The sequence below is a fragment of the Aureococcus anophagefferens genome, assembly GCF_000186865.1.
Source record: "Aureococcus anophagefferens unplaced genomic scaffold AURANscaffold_2, whole genome shotgun sequence".
NCBI classification, from domain to species: domain Eukaryota; class Pelagophyceae; order Pelagomonadales; family Pelagomonadaceae; genus Aureococcus; species Aureococcus anophagefferens.
The window spans coordinates 3,047,139-3,067,211 of NW_008705562.1; the positions used below are offsets into that span (position 1 = coordinate 3,047,139).

The 20,073-nt window shown below is 72.6% G+C and overlaps 3 protein-coding genes across 3 annotated transcripts; 2 read left to right on the forward strand and 1 right to left on the reverse strand.

Annotated features, from left to right (window-relative positions):
* Positions 1–31: 31 nt before the first annotated feature.
* Positions 32–4,594, reverse strand: AURANDRAFT_52353 (hypothetical protein; the record flags this gene model as incomplete). The annotated part of the gene is made up of 5 exons (XM_009035016.1): positions 32–1,048; positions 1,249–2,085; positions 2,351–2,491; positions 2,525–3,271; positions 3,320–4,594. 5 exons carry the CDS (start codon positions 4,517–4,519, stop codon positions 761–763), a joined length of 3,213 nt encoding a protein of 1,070 aa, XP_009033264.1.
* A 210-nt stretch (positions 4,595–4,804) lies between these two features.
* Positions 4,805–5,188, forward strand: AURANDRAFT_20502 (hypothetical protein; the record flags this gene model as incomplete). The annotated part of the gene is made up of 1 exon (XM_009034946.1): positions 4,805–5,188. A coding segment is annotated over one exon (384 nt), but the record flags the coding sequence as incomplete, so codon positions are not given.
* Positions 5,189–17,026: 11,838 nt separating this feature from the next.
* Positions 17,027–17,341, forward strand: AURANDRAFT_20164 (hypothetical protein; the record flags this gene model as incomplete). Its single annotated transcript, XM_009034947.1, has 1 exon — positions 17,027–17,341. The coding sequence occupies one exon, from the start codon at positions 17,027–17,029 to the stop codon at positions 17,339–17,341; it is 315 nt and encodes a 104-aa protein (XP_009033195.1).
* Between the last annotated feature and the right edge of the window lie 2,732 nt (positions 17,342–20,073).

Genomic DNA, 20,073 nt, shown 5'->3' on the forward strand with positions numbered 1-20,073 from the left:
AAAGCAGCGCTCGCGAAAACGCTCGCCCTCGCCTTCGCCGAGTGCAAGTTACTGGGCTTCGACAGCGGCGCGCCCTGGTGCCCGCACCGCGTCGAGCGGCGCGCGTCGCCGCAGTTCGTGTCGCGGCTCTTCGACGACTACGCGCGGCAGTTCGAGCCCATGCTCCTGGAGACCTTGAACTACTGCGCGCACGCGCGCGTCGCCGACCTGATCTCGGCGCAGCGCCGCGACGGCCGCATCCTCGACGCGGGCTGCGGCAGCGGCCTCCTCGGCGCCGAGCTCCGGCGGCGGTCCCGGGAGACGGAGCTCTTCGGCGTCGACGTCTCCTCGAAGATCGCGAAGCTCGCGCGGGACAAGCGCGACGCGGCGGGCCGCCCCGTCTACGACGAGGTCGTCGTCGGGGACCTCGTCGACGCGCGCGCCTTTGGATCGCGAAGCTTCGACGTCGTCGCCGCGTCGGACGTATGTTGCTACTTCGGCGACCTCGAGCGCTTGTTCGAGACGCTCGCGGGCGTCTTGGAACCCGACGGCCTGGTCGCGTTCACGACGGAAACCGACGAAGCCGCGGAGGACGCGCCGGAAGGCCCGAACGCCGGCGGCGGCCGCTACGCGCACGGGGACGCGTACGTGGACCGCGCCGCGGCCGCCGTCGGCTGGTCGCGCGTCTCGAAGGCCCGCTTCACGCCTCGGCGCGAGAACGGCCGCCCCGTCGAGGGCACGCTGTGGCTCTTCCGACGACGACGCCTCCTCGGGACGTAACTTACGTGGAGAGGCTCTTCTCCGAGCCGCCCGAGGGCTGGGCCGCGTACTTCTGCTGGCGGCGGCGCCGCGAGGACGTGCTCCGCGCCGAGCGCTGCGAGGACGTGATGGACCGCGTGTTGTCGCGGACGGAGCCGTGGAGCGCGATCTTCCCGGAGCCGAACTTGAGCAGGCCCGCCTCGCGGAACGCGGAGGGCCCCTCGGCGGCGCGCTCCTTCGTGATCCGGAGCACGAAGTTGATGACCTTCTGCCAGAGCAGTTCGCCCGCGCCGAATAAGATGCAGACGACCTGGGCAGGACAAGAGAGATTCAACGTCGCTTCAATGTGAGTGTTCCGCGCGCGCGCGTTCCGGGAAAAGCACCGACGCGTCGAGAGCGCTCCGAGAGATGATCGCTCGTCCAAAAATCAGCCGAAACGAGTGGAAAACGGCCGAGATCGGAGCCTTTGAAGTTGGGAATTTCGCTCTCTTGTCCTGCCCTGCAGACGACCCACTGCCAGGACGTGATGCCGTCCTTGTGCACCGCCAGGAGCCCGCCCGCGCACTGGACGCCGACGACCTGGATGAGCATCGTGACGCCCCAGATGGAGCAAAAGTAGGGGTTCTTGAGCACGCCCTCGAAGACGTTGGTCTCGCCGTGGAGCTTGCGGCAGTTGATCTCGTTGAAGAGCGTCATCATGACGAAGCAGTTGAAGAGCGCGCTGTGGTGCTTCGAGAAGTCCGCGCCACCACAGCCACCATGGTGGGGCCGGTGCGCAGGCTCGCACCGCAGGAGCGCCGCGCCCTGGTCGAAGTAGAGGAGCATCATGACGACGATCTGGTAGGCCGCGTGGCCGAACATGTTGTACCACATCTGCTCCGAGATGATCGAGTCGGACCGGTTCACGGGCGGCTTGTCGAGGAGGCTCTCCTCCGGCGGCTCCGTCGCCAGGGCGAGGGACGCGAGGGAGTCCATGATGAGGTTGATCCAGAGCATCTGCACGGCGGCGATGGGCGACTCCTGGTAGCGGAACGCGCCGACGACCGCGACGCAGATCGCAGCGATGTTCACGGTCAGCTGGAACTGCAAAAATTTGCAGATGGAATCATAAACGTTGCGGCCCCACTTGGCCGCCGTGACGATGGACGCGAAGTTGTCGTCCAAGAGGATGATGTCCGCCGCGTCCTTGGCGATCTGCGTCCCCGAGATTCCCATCGCGAAGCCCACGTCCGCGCGCTTCAGCGCCGGCGCGTCGTTCGTGCCGTCGCCCGTCATGGCGACGACCTGGCGGTCCGGGAAGATCGTGATGTCCTCCTCCTCGCGCAGCCGGCGGCACGTCGCCGCGTCCTGGAAGAGGAGCGACTTGTTGAGCCCGTTCGCGAGCGTGTTCTTGTCCTCGGGGTCGCAGCGCGCCTGCGTGGAATTCAAATCTTCAACCCGACTTCAATGTGCGCATATGCGACAGTTTCGACGCAAGTTCTTCGGCTGTGCTTCGAGAACTCGACGAGAGCCATCGATTCGTCCAAAAATCAGCCGAATCGACGTCGATGTGACCGAGCTAGAGAATTCTCAAGTTTGGTCAGGACCACCCAAACCAGCGGTTGCATTCCACACAGCAGCGCGCCATGACCCGGAGCCGCGGCCAGATCTCGTCGAAGGCCGCCTGGACGAAGACCTGCTCGCCCGTCGCCTCGTCCGTTTTGTGGACGCGCCGCCGGAACTCGCGGCCCGTCATCGCCCGGTCCGGCAGCAGCTTCGTCACGTCGCCGGACGCCTTCATGTTCACGTAGTGGTGGTCCCTCAAGATGCCGCAGCGGCTCGCGATGGCGACGGCCGTCGCCAGGTTGTCGCCCGTGCACATGCGCACGTCGATGCCCGCCTTGTAGCATCGCGCGATGGCCGGCGGCACCTCGTCGCGGAGCGGGTCCTCGATGCCGACGACCGCGAGGAGCGTGAGGCCCGTCTCCGCCGCGAACGCGTCCGTGCCGTCCGCGTTCTTCGTCGCCGCGCTCGTCGCCTCCCAGGACTCGGGCTTGGGCATGTCCTTGTAGGCGAGGGCGATGGTGCGCATGGCGTCGGAGGCGAAGTCCTTGACGACGCCCTGCACGTAGAACCGCTCCTTGCGCTCGTCGTCGAGCGGCTCGGACCCCTCCGCCGTCGCCGCGGCCTCGCAGCGCGCCAGGACGATCTCCGCGGCGCCCTTGACGTAGACGCGGAACCCGTCGCCCCGGGGCACGGCCCAGGCCATGACCTTGCGCGCGCTCGAGAACATGAACGCGTGGCCCTCGCCCCGCGTCGCCTCGGACCGGCCCGCCGTCGACTCGCGGACCGCGCGCCAGTCGCAGCCGAGCCCCGCCGCCAGCTCCAGCAACGCGCACTCCGTCGGGTTGCCCTTGAAGACGGCCTGGCCGCCGGCGACCTCGGGCGGCGCGACGGACGACTCGTCCATCGTGCAGACGGCGACGAGCGTCCCGAGCTCGGCCGCGAGCGCCGCGGGGATCTGCGCCGCGTCCAAGATCCGTGCGCCGACGGGCTTCGCCGCGTCGGCGTCGCCGCTCCGCGGGTCGATGGCCGGCAGGACGCAGCCCGCGACGCACGCGCCGCGCACGGTCATGCGGTTCGCCGTCAGCGTGCCCGTCTTGTCCGAACAGATCGTCGTCGCGGAGCCCATGGTCTCGCAGGCCTTCAGCGCCTTGACGAGGTTGTTGTCGCTCATCATCTTCGACGAACTAAAGGCGAGGCTGAGCGTGACGGCCAGGGGCAGGCCCTCGGGCACGGCGACGGCGAGGATCGTGATCGACTGCACCGCGTAGTGGATGACGTCCTTCGCGCCGGAGCCGTTGACGAGGATGCCGAGGACGAACATGACGCAGAAGACGAGCACGGAGACGAACATGCCCGCCTTGCCGATGCGCACGGACATGGCGTCGAGCTTGTCGAAGAGCGGCGAGCCGCCGTCGTCGTCGCCGTCGTCGCCGTAGACCGCGGCCTTGATCTTGCCCGAGACGGAGTGCGTGCCCACGGCCGTCACGAGCAGCTTCCCGCTGCCGGAGCAGCAGATCGTGCCGCTGAGGATGAAGGGCGCGCCCTCGACGGTCTTCTCCGCGGGCTCGGGCTCGCCGTTGAGCGCGGCCTCGTCCATCTTGCAGCCGCTCCCCGCGACGAGGAGGCCGTCCGCGGGGATCGTCGCCGCGTTGTGCGCGTTGAAGGTCACGACGTCGCCGACGACGATGTCCGCGTCGGCGAGCTCCAGCGACTCGCCGCCGCGGAGCACGAACTTCTTGTTCGACGCGTCGAGCTGCGCCGTCAGCGCCGCGAACATGCGCTCCTTCTTGTAGTCGATGATCGCCGTCGTGTGCGTGATGGCGTTGATGGAGAACATGAGCGCCGTCGGCTCCATCCAGCCCGTCTTGTTGCAGTTGACGCCCTCGACGAAGATCCAGACCAAAATCGTCAGCGCGGCCATGATGCTGAGCACGATGATCGCGCCGTCGTGCATCGCGTCCCACCACAGCTCGAAGTAGGTCGTCGGCGGCTTCGCGTCGAAGGCGTTCTTCCCGAAGAAGGCGCGCCGCTGGGCCACGTCGGACCCGTCGAGGCCGCTCGACGGCGTGCCCAGGATGGCCATGAGGCCCGCGACGCCGCCGGAGCCGCCCTTGGCCTTGACGAGCGCCTCCAGCGCCGCCATCTCCCGCTCGCCCATGAGCGCCTCGAGCTCGAGCACCGACGGCCACGACGACCCGCCGCCGGCCTCGGCGTCGCCGGCGACGACCTTGGCCATGCTTAAGCTCGGGCTGCAGGTGGCGCCGCACGGCGCGACGACGAGCTCTGTTAATGCGAGAACGATGGCGCTAGCAACCGCGCCGCCTTGATACATCGTGTAGAGCCGCCAACGTGAAGCACCACCGATGTGTGCTTCACAGACCTGAGAAGCCATTGATGCCAGCGAGTGCCGTCGACGCGTCGGCCGCAGTCGCCTAGTGCCGCCGTCGTTGCCCTGCGCGCGCCAACGCGACGAAGCGCAGTTCTCATGGACTGGCTCTTCAACCCGCTCCCGAAGGCGGGCATGGACTGGGTCTTCGGCGTCGTGCCCACGGCGGAGAGCCTGAAGACCTACAAGTACCGGTCGCCGAACCTGTCGCTCTTCGAGCGGCTCTTCCTCGACGACTTCTGGGGCTGGCTCCCGGGCCACGTCTACCCGGCCTGGCTGGCGCCGAACGCCATCACCTGCGCGGGTCTGGGCGCCATCGCGGGCATGACCGCGCTCGTGCTCCGAACGTCGCCGGACCTCGCCGGCGCGGCGCCGCGCTGGGTCTACGGCGTCTGCGGCGCCAGCGTCTGGCTCTACCAGACCCTGGACGGCTCCGACGGCAAGCAGGCGCGCGCGACGAAGAGCGGGTCGGCGCTCGGCGAGGTCATGGACCACGGCGTCGACGCGCTGGCCACCGTGCTCATCACCGTGTCTTCCATGGACATGGCGGCCTTCGGGGCGAGTTCCTGGTGCACCTGGACCCCCGTGCTCACGAGCTGCGCGGGCTTCTACCTGAGCAACATGGTCCTCATCCACAAGGGCCGCCAGGACTTCCAGGAGGTCGACATCCAGGAGATGCTCTGCGGTATTCAAGTGGCGTTCGGCATCGGCGCGTGGCGGGGCGCGCGCTTCTTCCGGCGCGCGCTGCCCCTGGGCCTGACGCCGCGCTGGCTCTTCGTCGTCGCCGGCTCGGGCGGCTCCGTGGCCAACTGCGCCATGTACGTCGCGTCCGTATCGAAGACGGACAAGCCGGCGCACCTCCGGCCCCAGTTCCTCGCGCTCGGCGCGTTCCTCGGCGCCGCGGCGTTCAACGTGGCGACGCTCGGCGGCCGCGGCGTCGCGCCCTTCGTGCTCGCGGCGACGGCGGCCTTCGGCGACGTGAGCCGCCGGTTGCTGCACCAGCGCGTCGGCGTGCCGCCGGGCGCGTGGCTCACGGCGCCGACGGTGTTGCTCCTCGCGCTCCCGGCGGCGCCGGAGCGGGCGCGGTGGCGCGTCGCGCTCGCCGCCGCGGGGCTCGCCTTCGTCGGCGCCGCGCGGTCCGCGCGCGCCATGGCCGACGCGCTCGGCGTCGACGTCTTCACGACGCGCCGCCGCCCGCCGCCGCCGCCCGCGAGCCCGGAAGCGTGGCGGACTAAGAAGCGCTAAGTCGCGTTAGGGACCTCGCCGCGCGCCACCGAGATCAGCACGACGCTCATGTCGTCGATGAAGCTGTTGTCGCCCTTGTCGTCCCAGGCCGCGCGCTCCGCCGCCTCGGCCGCCGCGCGCGCGGCGTCCTCGAGCGCGTCGCCGGACGCCGCGGCCGCGGCGGCCGCGGCGAGCGCGTCCGCGTCGCCGTGCGTCGCGACGGCGTAGGACGCGACGGCGAAGGCCGCGCGCGTCACGGACGCCGCGGGCAGCGCGATCTCGTCGACGACGAGCGCCCGGTCGCCCTTGGAACTCAGCTCGTGCTCCTCGCGCGGCGCCGTCCGGAACGTGAAGCCGTCGAACGCCGCGGCGACGCGGGTCCGGCCGCAGTTCGCGACGAGCGCGACGTCGTCGCGGAGCACGACGACCGTGGGTCGCACGAGATTCAGGCCCAGGGCGCCGCGCTTCAGCGCGGTCTCCAGGACGGCCTTCGTGACGACCGGGTCGCCGCGGCAGGCCCGCTCGAGCTGGTGCCCGAGCTCCGCGGCGGCCTTGGCCGCGCGCGCGTCGCCGCCCGCGGAGCGGCCGCCGTCGGCCACGAGAAAGACGGCCTGGGCCGCGCCGAGGAACCGCGGGCGCACGGCCACGCGGTGCGTGTTGGCCTTGGGCATGCCCTCGTAGAGGCCGCCCGCGCAGACCGCGGCCCAGTGCCCCGCGAGCGCGCCGCAGCGCAGGGCGCCCGACGCCGCGTAGTCGTAGGTGCCGCCGGAGTCCGCGTCGTCCTCCGGCGCCGGCGCCGGCGCGGGGAAGAGCGCCGGATCCTTGCGGCCGACCATGAGCTTCGGCTGCGCGAGCCACTCGTCGCGGCGCCGCGTCGCCGCGGCCTCGCGCTCCTCGCGCTCCGCCGTCGTCAGCACGCTGTCCGACGAGTCCGAGTCGTGGTCCGCGTCATCGCCGGCGACGGTGGCGGCCTCGGCCGAGGCCTCTGCTTGCGCGCTCATTGCGTCGGAGAGGTAATTTGGCGAGATACTGCCGTGCAACTTGAAGTAGTTAGGGATAAATAAAAGTCGGGACGATTCAATTTTACACGCGGGCAGCCCTCACCGCCGTCGGTTGTGGAAGCGCGGTTGGGTTTTGGCCCCAACCGCCGATGGCGCCGCCGGCGGCGCGGCGCGACGCCGCCCAGCCGGGCTTCGAGAGCCTGGGCCCGCGGGGCCGCGAGGCGCACCGGGACCTGCGCCACGGCGACGCTCTGAGGCGCCTGTCGATCGTGGGCAAGCGCAAGCTGCGGCGCGCCTTCCGGCGGTTGCGCGTGCAGGCCATCCACGCCGGCCTCGGGCCCGACTTCGCGCACACGAGCGCGCTCGTGCACCTCGCGGGCTGGGCGCGCCACTCGGCGTCGGGCTGCTCCTCCGCGGACCGCGAGAAGCTCGAGGAGCTCCTCGCGAAAGCGGTCGCGGCGGCCTACCGCCAGGAGCGCGAGGCGCGGACGCGCGACCGGCGCGACGCGGCGCGGCGCGGCGAGGACGCGCGCGAGGAGGCGCGGCGGGGCCGGGCCGAGGACCGGCGGGAGCGGGACGTCAAGGACGCGTTCGCCGCGGAGCGCGACGAGCTCCACCGGAGCCTGCGGCGCGCGAACACGCGCGCCGAGGCCGCCGAGGCGCGGGCGCGCGAGTGCTCCCAGGCGCTCGACGTCGCCCGGGCCCAGAAGGTCGAGGCCCTGCGGGAGATCCGGGGCGAGCGCGACGCGCTGAAGCGGGAGCGCGACGACGCCGTCGCCGCGCGCGACGACGCGCTCAGGCGCCTGAACGCGGCGCGCGTCGAGGCCGCGGGCCGCCGCGACGACGCGAAGCGCATGCTCGGCGAGCTGCGCGCGGAGAAGCGGCGCTGCTCCAAGCTCGCGCAGCTGAAGCGGCGGCCCGGCGCGCGGGACTTGGAGGTCGACGACGACGCCGAGGCCTTCGAGGCGCGCTGCCTGTCCATCCTCGACGGCCAGAAGGCCCAGCTCAAGGTCGAGGCGGACCGCGCCGAGTACTTCGAGCACCGCGCCCTGGCGGAGCGCGCGAAGAAGCACGACCTGGGCGCCGCGTGCGACCGGTCGCTCCGCAAGGCCGCGGACGCGTTGAGGGTGGCGGTGCTCCGGGAGCACGTCGCGCGGGAGCGCGAGACGCGGCGGCGCGGCGCGTCGCTGCCGCCGACGACGTCGGACCGCCACGAGGAGACGACGCAGGCCCTCGCGGCGGCCGCGACGGAGGTCGAGCGCGCGATCGGCGACGTCTGCCAGAACGACGACGACGTCTCCCGCGGCGCGCCCGAGGCCCCGGACGTCGCCGCGCGGCGCTGGGCCGCCGTCAAGGCGGGCATCCTCGCCTACTCGCCGCCGCCGTCGGGCGCGGCCCACGACGAGACGCCCCTGGAGCTCGCGGCCGCGTGCGCGACCCGGGAGCCGCTCCTGGCCGCGATCGACGACCTCGAGCGCTGCGACGCGTCGAGCGGCCGCGCGCCGCTCCCCGGCGCGCGCCACGCGCGGCGGCTGGCCCTGGCGACGCTCCACGTCCACGCGCGGCGCGGCGCGCCCGTCGACGACGCCGCGGCGGCGGCGCGCGACGCGGCCGTCGCGCGCGCCGCCGCGACGCTGGGAGTCGCGGTCGAGGCGGACATGGTCGACCTCGTGCGCGGCCGGCTCGTGTCCGCGCCCGACGTGCCCGTGCCGCGCCCGCCGTCGACCGTCGTGCGCGCGCCGCCGCCCGCGTCCGCCTCCGCCAGGCGACGGTGCGCCGCGCGTCGTCGACATCGACGCCGGCGCTCCGGCGCGCCTCGCCGGCGCCGCGCCGCGGCGACTCGCCGCGGCCGGCCGCGCTGCCCGCCGAGGCCGCGCGGGCACCGACGACGCACGCCGCCGAGGTCGCCGCGGGCGCGTCGCCGGCGGCGCGGCGCTGGCGCGAGATGCACGCCGCCCACGCGACGGACGCGCCGGCCGCCGCGCGGCGCCGGTCCCTGTCCGGCGGCGCGCGCGCCGCGGCGCCGTCGCTCGCGATCCGATCGTTCCGGTCGCCGTCGCCGTCGTCGACGGGCCGCGGCTCGACGCCGCCGCCGTCGCCATCGCGCCGCACGCCGCCGCCGTCGCCGACGTCGTCGGTCTACAGCGGCAGCGGCAACGTGTCCCAGCTCGAGGACGTCCGCGCGGTCCGTGGCCGCCTCGCTCGGACGGCGCGCGACCTCCGCGCGTCCGAGGCCGCCGCCGCGGACCTGCGGCGCCGCGTCGTCGACCTCGAGCGCCAGGCGAAGACGCTCGGCGACGAGAACCGCCACGTCAAGGCGACCTTCGACCGCCGCGTCGACGCGTCCAAACGGCGCGCGACCGTCGCCGAGGCCCGGACCGTCGAGCTCGAGGCGAAGCTCGAGGCCGCGGCGGCGGAGGCGAAGCGCACGCGCGCGGAGACGCGGAGCGCCATCCAGATCGAGGCGGCGTCCATGCGCGGCGGCGTCGCGGCCGCGCGCGAGGCGACGGCCGCGGCCGTCGCCGAGGTCCGCGAGTTGAAGGACGACGCGCGGAGGAAGACGCTCGCGACGTGGCTCGAGAAGACCGTCAAGGCGCGGGGGGTGGCGCCGGCCTGGCGGGCCTGGATCGCGCGGACGCGCGACGGCCGCTTCGTCGACCAGGCGCGGGCCCACGCGGAGGCGCTCGAAGCGGCCGCGCGGGAGCGGAGTTCGACGCTCGAGGACGCGGCGCGGTCGCACGCGCGGGACATCGAGGACGCCCGTGAGGGCCACCGGCTCGCCCTCGACGACCGGGAGCGCGCGGCCCGCGAGCGCCACGCGGACGCCGTCGCGAGCCACGGCGCGGAGCTGGCGCGCGCGCGCGACGCGCACGACGAGGCCCAGCGGCGCCACGCCGAGGACCTGGCGGCGATGCGGGAGCGTCTGGGGCGGCGCGCGCTCAAGGTCTGGTTCCACGAGATCATCGCGCGCGACGGCGTCGCCGAGGCCTTCCGGGCCTGGCGCGCCGCGGCGGCCGCGGCCTCGCGCGACGACGCGCGCGAGGCCATCGCCGACCTCCGGAGCCGCCTGGGCCGGCGCATCGTCAAGACCTGGATCGACGAGACCATTTTGAGGGACGGCCTGGCGCCGGCCTGGCACAGCTGGCGGCGCCTCGTCGCGGCCGCGGAGCGCGACGAGCAGCGATCGTTGGTCGCGGGCCTCAAGGAGCGCCTGGGCCGGCGCATCGTCAAGACCTGGATCGACGAGACCGTGCTCAAGGACGGCCTGGCGCCGGCCTGGCACACCTGGAAGCTGCGCGTCCACGAGTCCCACAAGGACGACCTGCGGGGCCAGATCTTCAAGCTCCGCGACGCGCTCGGGCGGAAAACCCTAAAAACGTGGATCGACGAGACCATCATCCGCGACGGCGTCGCCCCGGCCTGGCACGCGTGGAAGGCCGCCGTCCACGCCTCCCACAAGGACGCGCTCCGCGAGGAGATCGCCGCGCTCAAGGACCGCCTCGGCCGCCGCATCGTGAAGACGTGGATCGACGAGACCGTCGTCCGGGACGGCGTCGCGCCGGCCTGGCACAGCTGGAAGGCCGCCGTCCACGAGGCCCACAAGGTTTCGCTGCGGTCGGAGAACGCGACGCTCCGGGAGCGCCTCGGGCGCAAGACGCTCAAAACCTGGATCGACGAGACGGTGCTCCGGGACGGAAAGGCCCTCGCGTGGCACGGCTGGCGCCACGCGGTCGCCTTCGAGCGCCGCCGCGACGCCGCCGAGGACGTGCGCGCCCTCGCCGACGAGGTCGCGACGCTCCGCAAGCAGCTCGCGGCCAAGGGCGGCGACGACGCCGCGGCGCGCGACGCCGCGAAGGCCGCCGCGGCCGTGCCGAGGCTCAAGCTCCGGCTCCTCGCCGCCGCCGTCCGCGCCGTCTTCGACCGCCGGACGCTCTTCGGCGCGGCGACGCGCGCCCTGCGGCTCTGGCGCTTCGCCGTCGCGCCGGCGGAGCCGAAAGGGGCCGTCGGGGGATCGCGGAGCGGCGCGTCGACGTCTTCCGCGCCGCGGAGCAAGGAGGCCGCCGAGGACCTCTGCGACGGCCTGCCCGGCGACGGCCCGCCGCCGCCGTCGCCCGCCTTCGACGACGACACCGTGAGCAGCCGCGCCGACGACGACCTGCCGCCGCGGCCCGCGTCGACGCCGCGGCGCCCGGTCAAGACCGCGCGGAAGAAGGCGCCCGCGAGCGCGGTCCGCTCGTCCCCGCGCGCCGTCGGCAAGTACCGCGGCGACGCCGACGACGCGTCCGACGAGGCGTCGCCGGCGCCGGCGCTCCCCGCGCCGCCCCCGGCCGACGACGACGCCGCGGTCGCCCAACTCGTCCGCGACCAGCTCGCGGCGTTGGACCGGGACCTCGCGGCGCTCCCGCCGGGCGCGGCCAACGCGAAGGCCCTGCGCGCGCGCCGCGACCGCGTCGCGGCCCTCGTCGACGACGCGCCGCCGCCGCCGCCGGAGCCCGCCGCCGCCGCCGAGGAGGAGGAGGACGACGACGCGTCGCGGCTCGCGCGAGCCACGGAGGCCGTCGCGCAGCGCGCCGCGCTCGAGGCGCTGGCGGCCCAGAACGACGCGCTGGCCGTGGCGCTGCGCGCGACGCCGCGCGACGCGACCGTCGCCGCCGCGGAGCTCCGGGTCTTGGAGGCGCGGCTCGACGCGACGAAGCGCGACTACGACGACTGCCGCGCGAGCCACCGCGCGGACCTGGCGCGGTACCGCCTCGAGCTCCAGGGCGCGCGGGACCAGTTCGCCGCGGAGCGGTCCGCGCTCCTGTCGCGGCTCCGCGACGAGGGGCTCACCGTCCACGAGCTCACGAAGCGGTGCGACGCGCTCGAGGCCAAGCTCCGGGACCGCAGCATCGACGCGCCGGCGCTGCCGGGCGGCGCCGCGGGCGCCCTGCGGGCGTCGCGGTCCGCCGTGCGGGCGCTGGAGGACGCGCGCGACGCGCGCGTCGCCGCGGTGACGCCGCCCGACGGCGCGGGCGGCGTCCGCCGCGAGAAGCAGGCGTTCTCCGACCTCCTCGACTCCAACGCGCTCCTTCTGCGCGAGCTCGGCGTGCGGGACTGATGTTTGCTGATTTAGCCCGTAACAAGCTAGTTCCTACTCGGGGCGATCCGTCGCCGGCCCCTCCAGGCCCAGGGGCCGGGCTGATCTCGATCGCCGCCGTTTGAGGCAAAAATCGCGCGGCAAACAGTTCCGCCCTCGCCGAGACCGCCGCGATGACGTTCTACGCGGGCCAGCGCCTAGAGGCCAAATGGGATAGTGACGAGTACTTCCCGGCGACGGTCAAGTCCGTGAATCCCTCGGGTTCGCTGAGCTTACTTTATGACGACGGCGGCTTCTGGGAGAACGCGCCGACGAAGGTCATCAAGCCGCGGAAGACCGTCGCCGGCGCGAAGCGCAAGTCCGTGACCATCGCCGCGGACACGAAACCGAACGCGTCGGAGGAGGTGAAGCCGAAGAAGCCGCGCGGCCGGCCGCCGAAGGCCAAGGCCGAGCCGGCGCCCGCGCCCGCGGCGAAGCCGCGCGGCCGGCCGCCCAAGGCCAAGGTCGAGCCCAAGGCGGAGCCCAAGGAGGAGGGCGCGCCGAAGAAGCCGCGGGGCCGGCCGCCGAAGGTCCCCAAGAAGGAGTCCGAGAAGCCCAAGCCCGCGAAGAAGTCGGTGGACCCCAAGTACAAGACGCCGAAGGGCCAGGCGACGAAACCGTCGACGGCGGGCTCCGAGAATTCGCCCCCCAAGTCCAAGCCCACGGGCGGCATGCTCAACAAGAAGGTCATGGCGACGTGGGACAGCGACATCGCGTACCCGGCGCGCGTCGTCGGCGTCACGTGGAGCGACTCGCTCAACCTCCTCACGCACGTCAACCTCAAGTTCGACGACGGCGCCTTCTGGAACAACGCGCCCGTGACGACCATCAAGGGCCTCGCCTGAGCGTCGGACGCGACGCGATCCCGCGATTCCGCCCGGCCGCGCGTTCGAACCGCGCGCGGCCTCGACGACCCTCGACGACTCCCCCCTCGATCACCCGTGCGTCCGCGCGAAGAAGTCGCGCGCACGACGCCGCGTAAGCGATAGAATCATCGAAGACGCGCCATGTTGAAGTTAATGTTGCCGTCCAACGCTTTAGGAGGAGCCCGCACAACGATGGTCCGGCGGTGCTCGGTGAAGGACTCAGACCCGTCGTTCTCGTGCCACGCGACCGTGTCGTCGTTGTAGGACGGTGACATGGTCGAGGCCTCGTTCGCCGAGAAGCTGCGGCGGCGCCAGGCGTCCCTGCGCCAGAGCAACGCGCGGCCCCGGGGCTCCGAGGAGGCGCTCGCGGCGCAGCAGCTCGCGCGGCGCCAGGCGTCGGAGTACGCCTTCCAGCAGCGCATGCTCGAGCAGGGCCTCGGCGTCCAGCGGGACCTGCCGCCGGCGTCGGGCCTCGCGCGGGACGACCGGCGCCAGTTCGTGTCGCCGGTCATCGCGTCCGTGCCCGAGATCCCCGCGCACCGCGTCGCCGGGTCGCGCGCGCGCGGCGCGTCGATGCTCGAGGCCGCGTCCGTCGGCGCGGCGGCGGCCGCGCGCGAGCGCGAGCTCGACCGCCAGCGGGGCGTCGCCGAGCTCGTGCGCGCGAGCCGCACGAGCCAGCTGCGCGCGGCGACGCCGCCGCGGCCGTCCGCGCTGCCGTCGCTCGCGGCGCTGCGCGACGCGCGCGGCGAGGCCGCGGCCGCGCTGCGCGCGGAGGACCCCGCGCCGGGCGCGGGGGACCCGCGGGGCCCGCCGCCGCGCGGGCCCGACGCGCTGCCGGAGGTCGGCGACGCGAGCGGTTTTACGCGGCGCGTGCGCATCAGCGACGAGACGCGGGGCCGGCGGCCCTTCGGGGGAAGCGGCTTCGACGCCGAGAACGACGACTGGCACGCGCGCCAGGCGTCGCCGCAGATGCCCTGGGGCCGCCTGGGCACGCGGGGCGAGACGCCGTTCCTCGACGAGGCCGAACGCCAGGACCGCGAGGTCAAGGGCGTGTCCGCGTCGCCCGTCGCGCTTCCGGGCGTCTTCGCCGCGGGCGCGGGCCCGACGGACTTCGCCGTGCGCTTTCTGGGCTGCGGGAAGCTGCGGGACGACGATTTGCAGCGCCTCGGCGCGGAGCTCGCCCTGGGGATTTATGCGTATGGCGCCGTGCCCTGGCTGTCGCTGGAGAGCGTCTGCGACCGGCACGCGTCGCGCCTGTCGACGCTCCACCCGTGCTACCGGGGCACGCTCGTCGGCCGCGCGTGCCTGGAACTCGATGTCGCTTTAAAAGCCGTCGGCGGCACGGCCCACGGCGGGCTGTTCCTGGACACGGCGGAGCGCGACGCGTTCCTAGAGAAGGAGTGCCGCGGCCGCGACTGGGGGCCGAACGGGCAGCGCGAACTGCCGGAGGCGCTCCGCGGCACGGACGCGAACCGCCTCGCCGGCGTCGAGGCCGCGTACCCGTCTTTCACGACGTCGGAAAAGATCTTCGGGGGCCACGAGGTGCGCGACTGGAAGCGCGAGTGGGAGGCCGCGTGGGATGGGGACGCTACCGGCGCGGACATCAAGGCGTCCCTCGAGACGCTGGACGTCCACGAGGCCTACGACGAGACGGGGCGGCGGCTCCTCTTCGCCGACGCGCACACGTCCTGGGGCGTCGACATCCACGCGTCCGCGGGGAGCGCGCGGGCCCAGGACGTCGCGCGGCGGGGCGAGGACATGTGCGCGCGGCTCCTCCCGCGCGTGCCCTGCCCCAAGGCGCCGCCGGGCGAGTGGGCGCCGCCGGGCTTCGGCGCCGACTACCTCGCCTACCTCGTGGCGCTCCTCCGGTGCGCCGCCGTGCTGAGCAGCGCGCTCCTGGCCGCGAAGCACGACGCGCCGGACGTTTTACCGCTCGACGCGATCCGCCTCGCGCTGCGGCGGCCCTGGCCCGACGCGGCCACGCCGCGCTGGCTGCCCTTCGAGCCGGCGCTGGACAACGAGTCCGGCGCGCCGTTCCTGGGGGGCGGCGTGTCCGTGGGCGTCGTCAAGCCCGGCGCGGTGTCGTGGGCGCCGCGGAAGCCGGCGGCGGACGACGCGCTCGCGAGGACCTACGTGCTCAAGCTCGACGAGCTCGTCGAAGAAAACGCGCTGACCGTCCTCGACGCGCTGCTCGCCGTGCGCGACTCCTGCGCGGCGCCGGAGGCCTGCTTCCTCTACGAGGTGTCCGCGCTCGGGCTCCGGGACAACTACGCGACCGCGCACCCTTCGGCCCACCTCCCGCGGCCCCGGGGCGGGCCGCCGCCGCCCCTCGACGCCGGCGTCCTCGCCGCCCACCTCGCGGAGCTGCTGCCCCTGGGCTACTGCCGCCGCGTGGGCAGGGGCCGCGTCGAGATCGCGCGCGCGCAGCTGTGTCGCTTGGACGCCGCGGAGCTCCTCGCGGCCGCGACGGGCGACACGGTCCAGGCCGCGGAGACGAAGGAGCTCAAGCCCGTCCACGAGAAGGTCACGCTGCTGAACGGCGACGTCCACGACGGCAAGTGGCTCTTCGGGCGGAAGCACGGCTCGGGCGTCTACGCGTTCGCGTCGGGCGCCAAGTTCGAGGGCAAGTGGGACATGGGCAAGATGGTCGGCATCGGCTGGTTCACGGCCGCCGACGGGACGCGGAACATCGTCGACCTGCGGAAGAAGAAGGACGGGGGGGCGTAAGGTTTTCGAGCGCCGACGACTTCAAGAACGAGTGCAAGATACACGGTCTTCAAAAGCGCGCTTTTGGAAGAACGATGAAGACCACAGCGCTGCTCCTCCTCGCGCCCCTCGGGGCGGCGATGAAGGTCAAGGTCTTCATCCTCGCGGGCCAGTCGAACATGGAGGGCCACGGCGTCGCGACGAAGTCCCGGGGCGCCAACGACGGCAACGGCACGGTCCAATGGGAGGTGGAGCACGGCGACTGGAAGAAGCTGCCCGTGTGCCCGACGATGGCCGAGCAGACCGACGAGGTGGGCTGCCGCGCGGAGCACGCCGACTTCGACGGCCTCATGACGGACGGCAACTGGACGGTCTTCGACGACGCCTTCGTCCATTTCGAGGGTTCGCGGAACAAGACCGGCCCGCTGTCCGTGGGCTTCGGCATCAGCGACGACTTCGTCGGGCCCGAGTACGGCTTTGGGGTGTCCCTGCAGGGCGCCTTCGACGACCAGACGAAGGTCCTGCTCCTCAAGTGGGCCTGGGGCGGCACGGCGCTCCAGACCGACTGGCGGCCGCCGTCGTCCGGCGGCGTCCTCGGCTGGTGCTACGGCAACATGACCGAGGTCGTCCACCGCGTCCTCGACACCGGCCTGTCATCGGTCGTGCCGGGCTACGACTACGGCGCCGACTCCTACGACATCGCCGGGTTCGCGTGGCACCAGGGGTGGAACGACGGCTGCGGCGACGAGGGCACGAAGGAGTACGAGGTCAACCTCGTTAACCTGATCCACGACGTGCGCGCCGAGTTCGGCGTCGAAAACCTGCCCGTGTCCATCGGCCTGAGCGGCTTCGGCGGCTGGGGCCAGGGCGTCGACCGCCGCCTCGAGATCATGCGCGCGCAGTACAACGTCTCGACCTACGTCGCCAACGTCGCGACCGTCGAGACGCGCGGCTTCTTCCGCGACTTCACGGAGACGGGCGGCTGCATCAACCAGGGCTACCACTGGTTCGGCAACGGCGAGACCTACGTCTACGTGGGCACCGCCATGGGCGCCGCCATGAAGGCGCTCCTCGCGGGCACCTGGGTCCAGCCCAAGATCGACTACCTCCCGCCCGCCGGCGGCGCCGTCTCCTGCGCCTCGGCCTTCGCCTGCGGGCCCTACGCCGACGGCGAGCCGCTCTGCTACTGGTAGCCACGACGGCGCGGCGTAAGGCGGTCTCAGTGACCCCCGGCGGCGGCGGCCGCGGCTGAGGCGAGGACATCGGGCCGAGCTGCTCGCCGCGAGAGTCGTCCGCCGCGCCGCGCCGCGCCGACCGTCCGACCGCCCGCGCCGCCTTCGTCTGCCGGTGCCCGCGCCGCCGCGACACAGTTCGTCCGCCGCGCCGCCGGTCCGCGCCGCGCCGCCGCCGCCGGTCCGCGCCCATGGCGTCCATCACCGACAAGATGGAGAGCGGCGAGCCGAGCGTCGAGAACGAGTTCGCGACGGGCCCGCTGTCGCTGCTGCTCCACTCCATGAAGAGCAACAGCCAGGTGCTCATCAACGTGCGCAACAACCACAAGCTGCTCGCGCGCGTCAAGGCCTTCGACCGCCATTGCAACATGGTCCTCGAGAACGTCAAGGAGGTCTGGACCGAGATCCCCAAGACGGGCAAGGGCAAGAAAAAGTCCAAGCCCGTCAACAAGGAGCGCTACATCTCCAAGATGTTCCTCCGCGGCGACTCCGTCATCCTCGTCCTCCGAAACCCGAACATCAGCTAGACCTCCTGTGTAAGCGCGGCGTCATCGCACTCTGATTAGTCCGGGGGCGGGCGGAACTCGGGCGCGCGACGCTTCTCGAAGAGTTCCTCGCGGCGCTCCGGGAGCGCGACGCCGTAGCGCGCCGCGGCGCGCCGGAAGCGCGCCAAGCCCCGCGCGTAGAGCGGCCCGTCGAACGCGTCGTGGAAGCCCGCCCGCTCCAGGGCCGCCCGCGCGCCGTCGCGCTGCTGGGCCGTGTAGCGGTGGATGCGCGACGTCGACTCCGCGAGGCGGTGGAGGTCGACTTCGAGCTCCGGCGCGAGCATCGCGTGCAGCGTCCGCACGGATTCGGGAAAGAAGGCCTGCGCGCCGACGAAGAGGAAATCCTCGTCGAGCCGCCGGAGCGCCTCGTCGAGATCCGAGGGCTCGAGCGGCGCCGCGTCGCCGCAGAGCCGCCCGAGCACCGCCTTGGTCTGGCAGTGCGCGACGCCGGGGGTGCGCGCATAGGTATCGATGTAGGAGCGGTTCCCGTTTTTCTTCGCGATCCTCGCGAACGCCGCCGCGGCGTCGACGTCGTTGAGGTCCTTGAAGTCGTGGCCCGCGGGGAACATGGGGTGCGTACGCCCGAAGAAATACGCCGACACGAGGCGATCCGCGGGATCGCGCAGCAACGTCACCGCGATGCCTTTGAAGGACGGGTCGTAGGGCGTGTGCTGGTGCGAGCCGTCGACGAGCTTCCTCCTACAGTACGTTGGCCAGCTCCTGAGCGTCGGCGGCGCGAGTGATTTTTTAGTGTCCATGTAGAACTCGGGGCAGCCCACTCGCACGATCGTCGCGCCGAAGGCGGAGCCCGTCTTTTGCACGTGCATCCAAAACAGGCGCGGCCTTTCGTCTTGTTCATCCGCGGCCGCCGCCAGCAATAGCAGCAGGGCTCGTCGGAGGGCTGTCATCTCCGACCCATCGTGAGCTGCAAGTGGCTCGCCGGCTGTCATAACCCATCGTGAGCTGCAAGCCAGTGAAGGAGCACCCACCTTGCAGTCAGATTGCATTCTATCAAAGCGAGCTATGGAGTCGCCGCGCGCGAAGACGGCGATCGCCGCGGAGAGCAGGAGCCGTCGGATGCCGATGCGGATCTCAAAAGTGCTACTTGCGTTCCTCGCGCTTCCCATCGACGCCTGGCAGGCGCCGCTGCGACGGCCGCACGCGCTGCGACGGCCGCAGGCGCTGCGCCCGCGGACGACGCTGCCGGCGAGCCCCGAGGACGAGTTCTACGATGCCCAGGAGGAGTATGAGACCGCCGCCGCGCGCCTCCGCGCCGCGGAGCGGCGGCTGGCGGCCGCGGCGGACTCGGCGCCGAAGCCGCGGCCCATCGGCGCCAAGTCGCTCGTCGACCGGTCCGACGCGGGCACGCTCCTCCTCACGGTGCCCGCGTCGGGCCTCACGACCTCGACGCTCTTCGGCCTCGCGTTCTCCGCGGCCTGGTTCAGCGCCATCGTGCCGGCGACGGCGGCCTTCGTCGCGGCGCGCGCCGTCGCGAGCGCGGCGTTCATGGCGCCCTTCTGGCTCGCCGGGGGCACCGTCGTCAAGTCGACGCTCCTCGACCCCGCGAAGACGACGACGTTGAGCGTCGGCGAGTACGCCTGGGAGCTCACGCAGAGCGTGGCGGGCGTCGTCGACGTCTCCGAGGAGACCGGGCCCACGGAGGACCTGGCCGGGGCGGACGTGGCCGTGACCATCGTCCAGAACGGCGTGCCCTCCTACGCGTGCCGCTTGGTCTCCGCGAACGGCGTCTGGGGCGTCGGCGACGGCCTCCCGCGGGAGGAGCTCGAGTGGATCGCCAGCGAGATCAACGACCAGCTCGCCTCCTACGCGTCCCGGAGGGAGGAGGCGGGCGGCGAGATGCCCCGGCCGCTGCCGCCGAAGTAAAATTTAGCCCTCCGCCCGGCCGCGCTTCCGCGCGCGCGCGCCCTTGAACTCGGCCCAGGACGCGTGGCGGTCCGGCGGCGCGTCGTCGACGTCGAGCTCGAGGAGCTGGCGCGCGAGCTCCGCGGCGCCCGGGTCCGGGAGCGCCGCGATCGCCGCCGCCGCGCGGTCGCCTGGGCAGGAAAAGAGTGCGAAATTCCCAACTTCAAAGGCTCCGATCTCGGCCTATTCCACTCGTTTCGGCTAATTTCTGGACGAGCGATCATCTCTCGGAGCGGCCTCGAAGCGCGGATGCTTTTTCCAGAACGCGCGCGCGCGGAATACTCATGTTGAAGCGAACTTGAATCACTCTTTTCCTGCCCTGGCGGTCGCGGTTCGACGCGTCGACGAAGTTCGCGGCGACGCCGACCGTCGCGGCGACGTTGGCGACGCGGTGCGGCGCGCCGCCGGGCACGAAGAGCAGGTCGCCGGGCTCCTGCGTCGCCTCGTAGGGCGCCGGCGCGCCGCCGTCGCCGGGCCCGTCGAAGAGCGGGTCGTCGCCGCCGTCGGCGAAGCGCGGCCGCAGCCAGGCCGCGTCCGCCGGCCGCCAGATCGTCCATTTCTTTTCGCCGTGCAGCAGGCCCATGCAGAAGTGGGAGGCCACGGCGTCGACGTGCAGCTCGGACGTCGTGCCGGCCGGTCCCACGAAGAGCGACGGCCAGCAGTCGACGAAGGGCAGATCTTCGCCCTTCGCTTTCTGGAACAAGTCCGCGGCGAGCCAGCGGGGGACGCGCCAGCGCAGGTTCGTGTTGGTGAGAGACCAGTCGTGGAGGTAGCGCTCTTCCGCGTCGAGG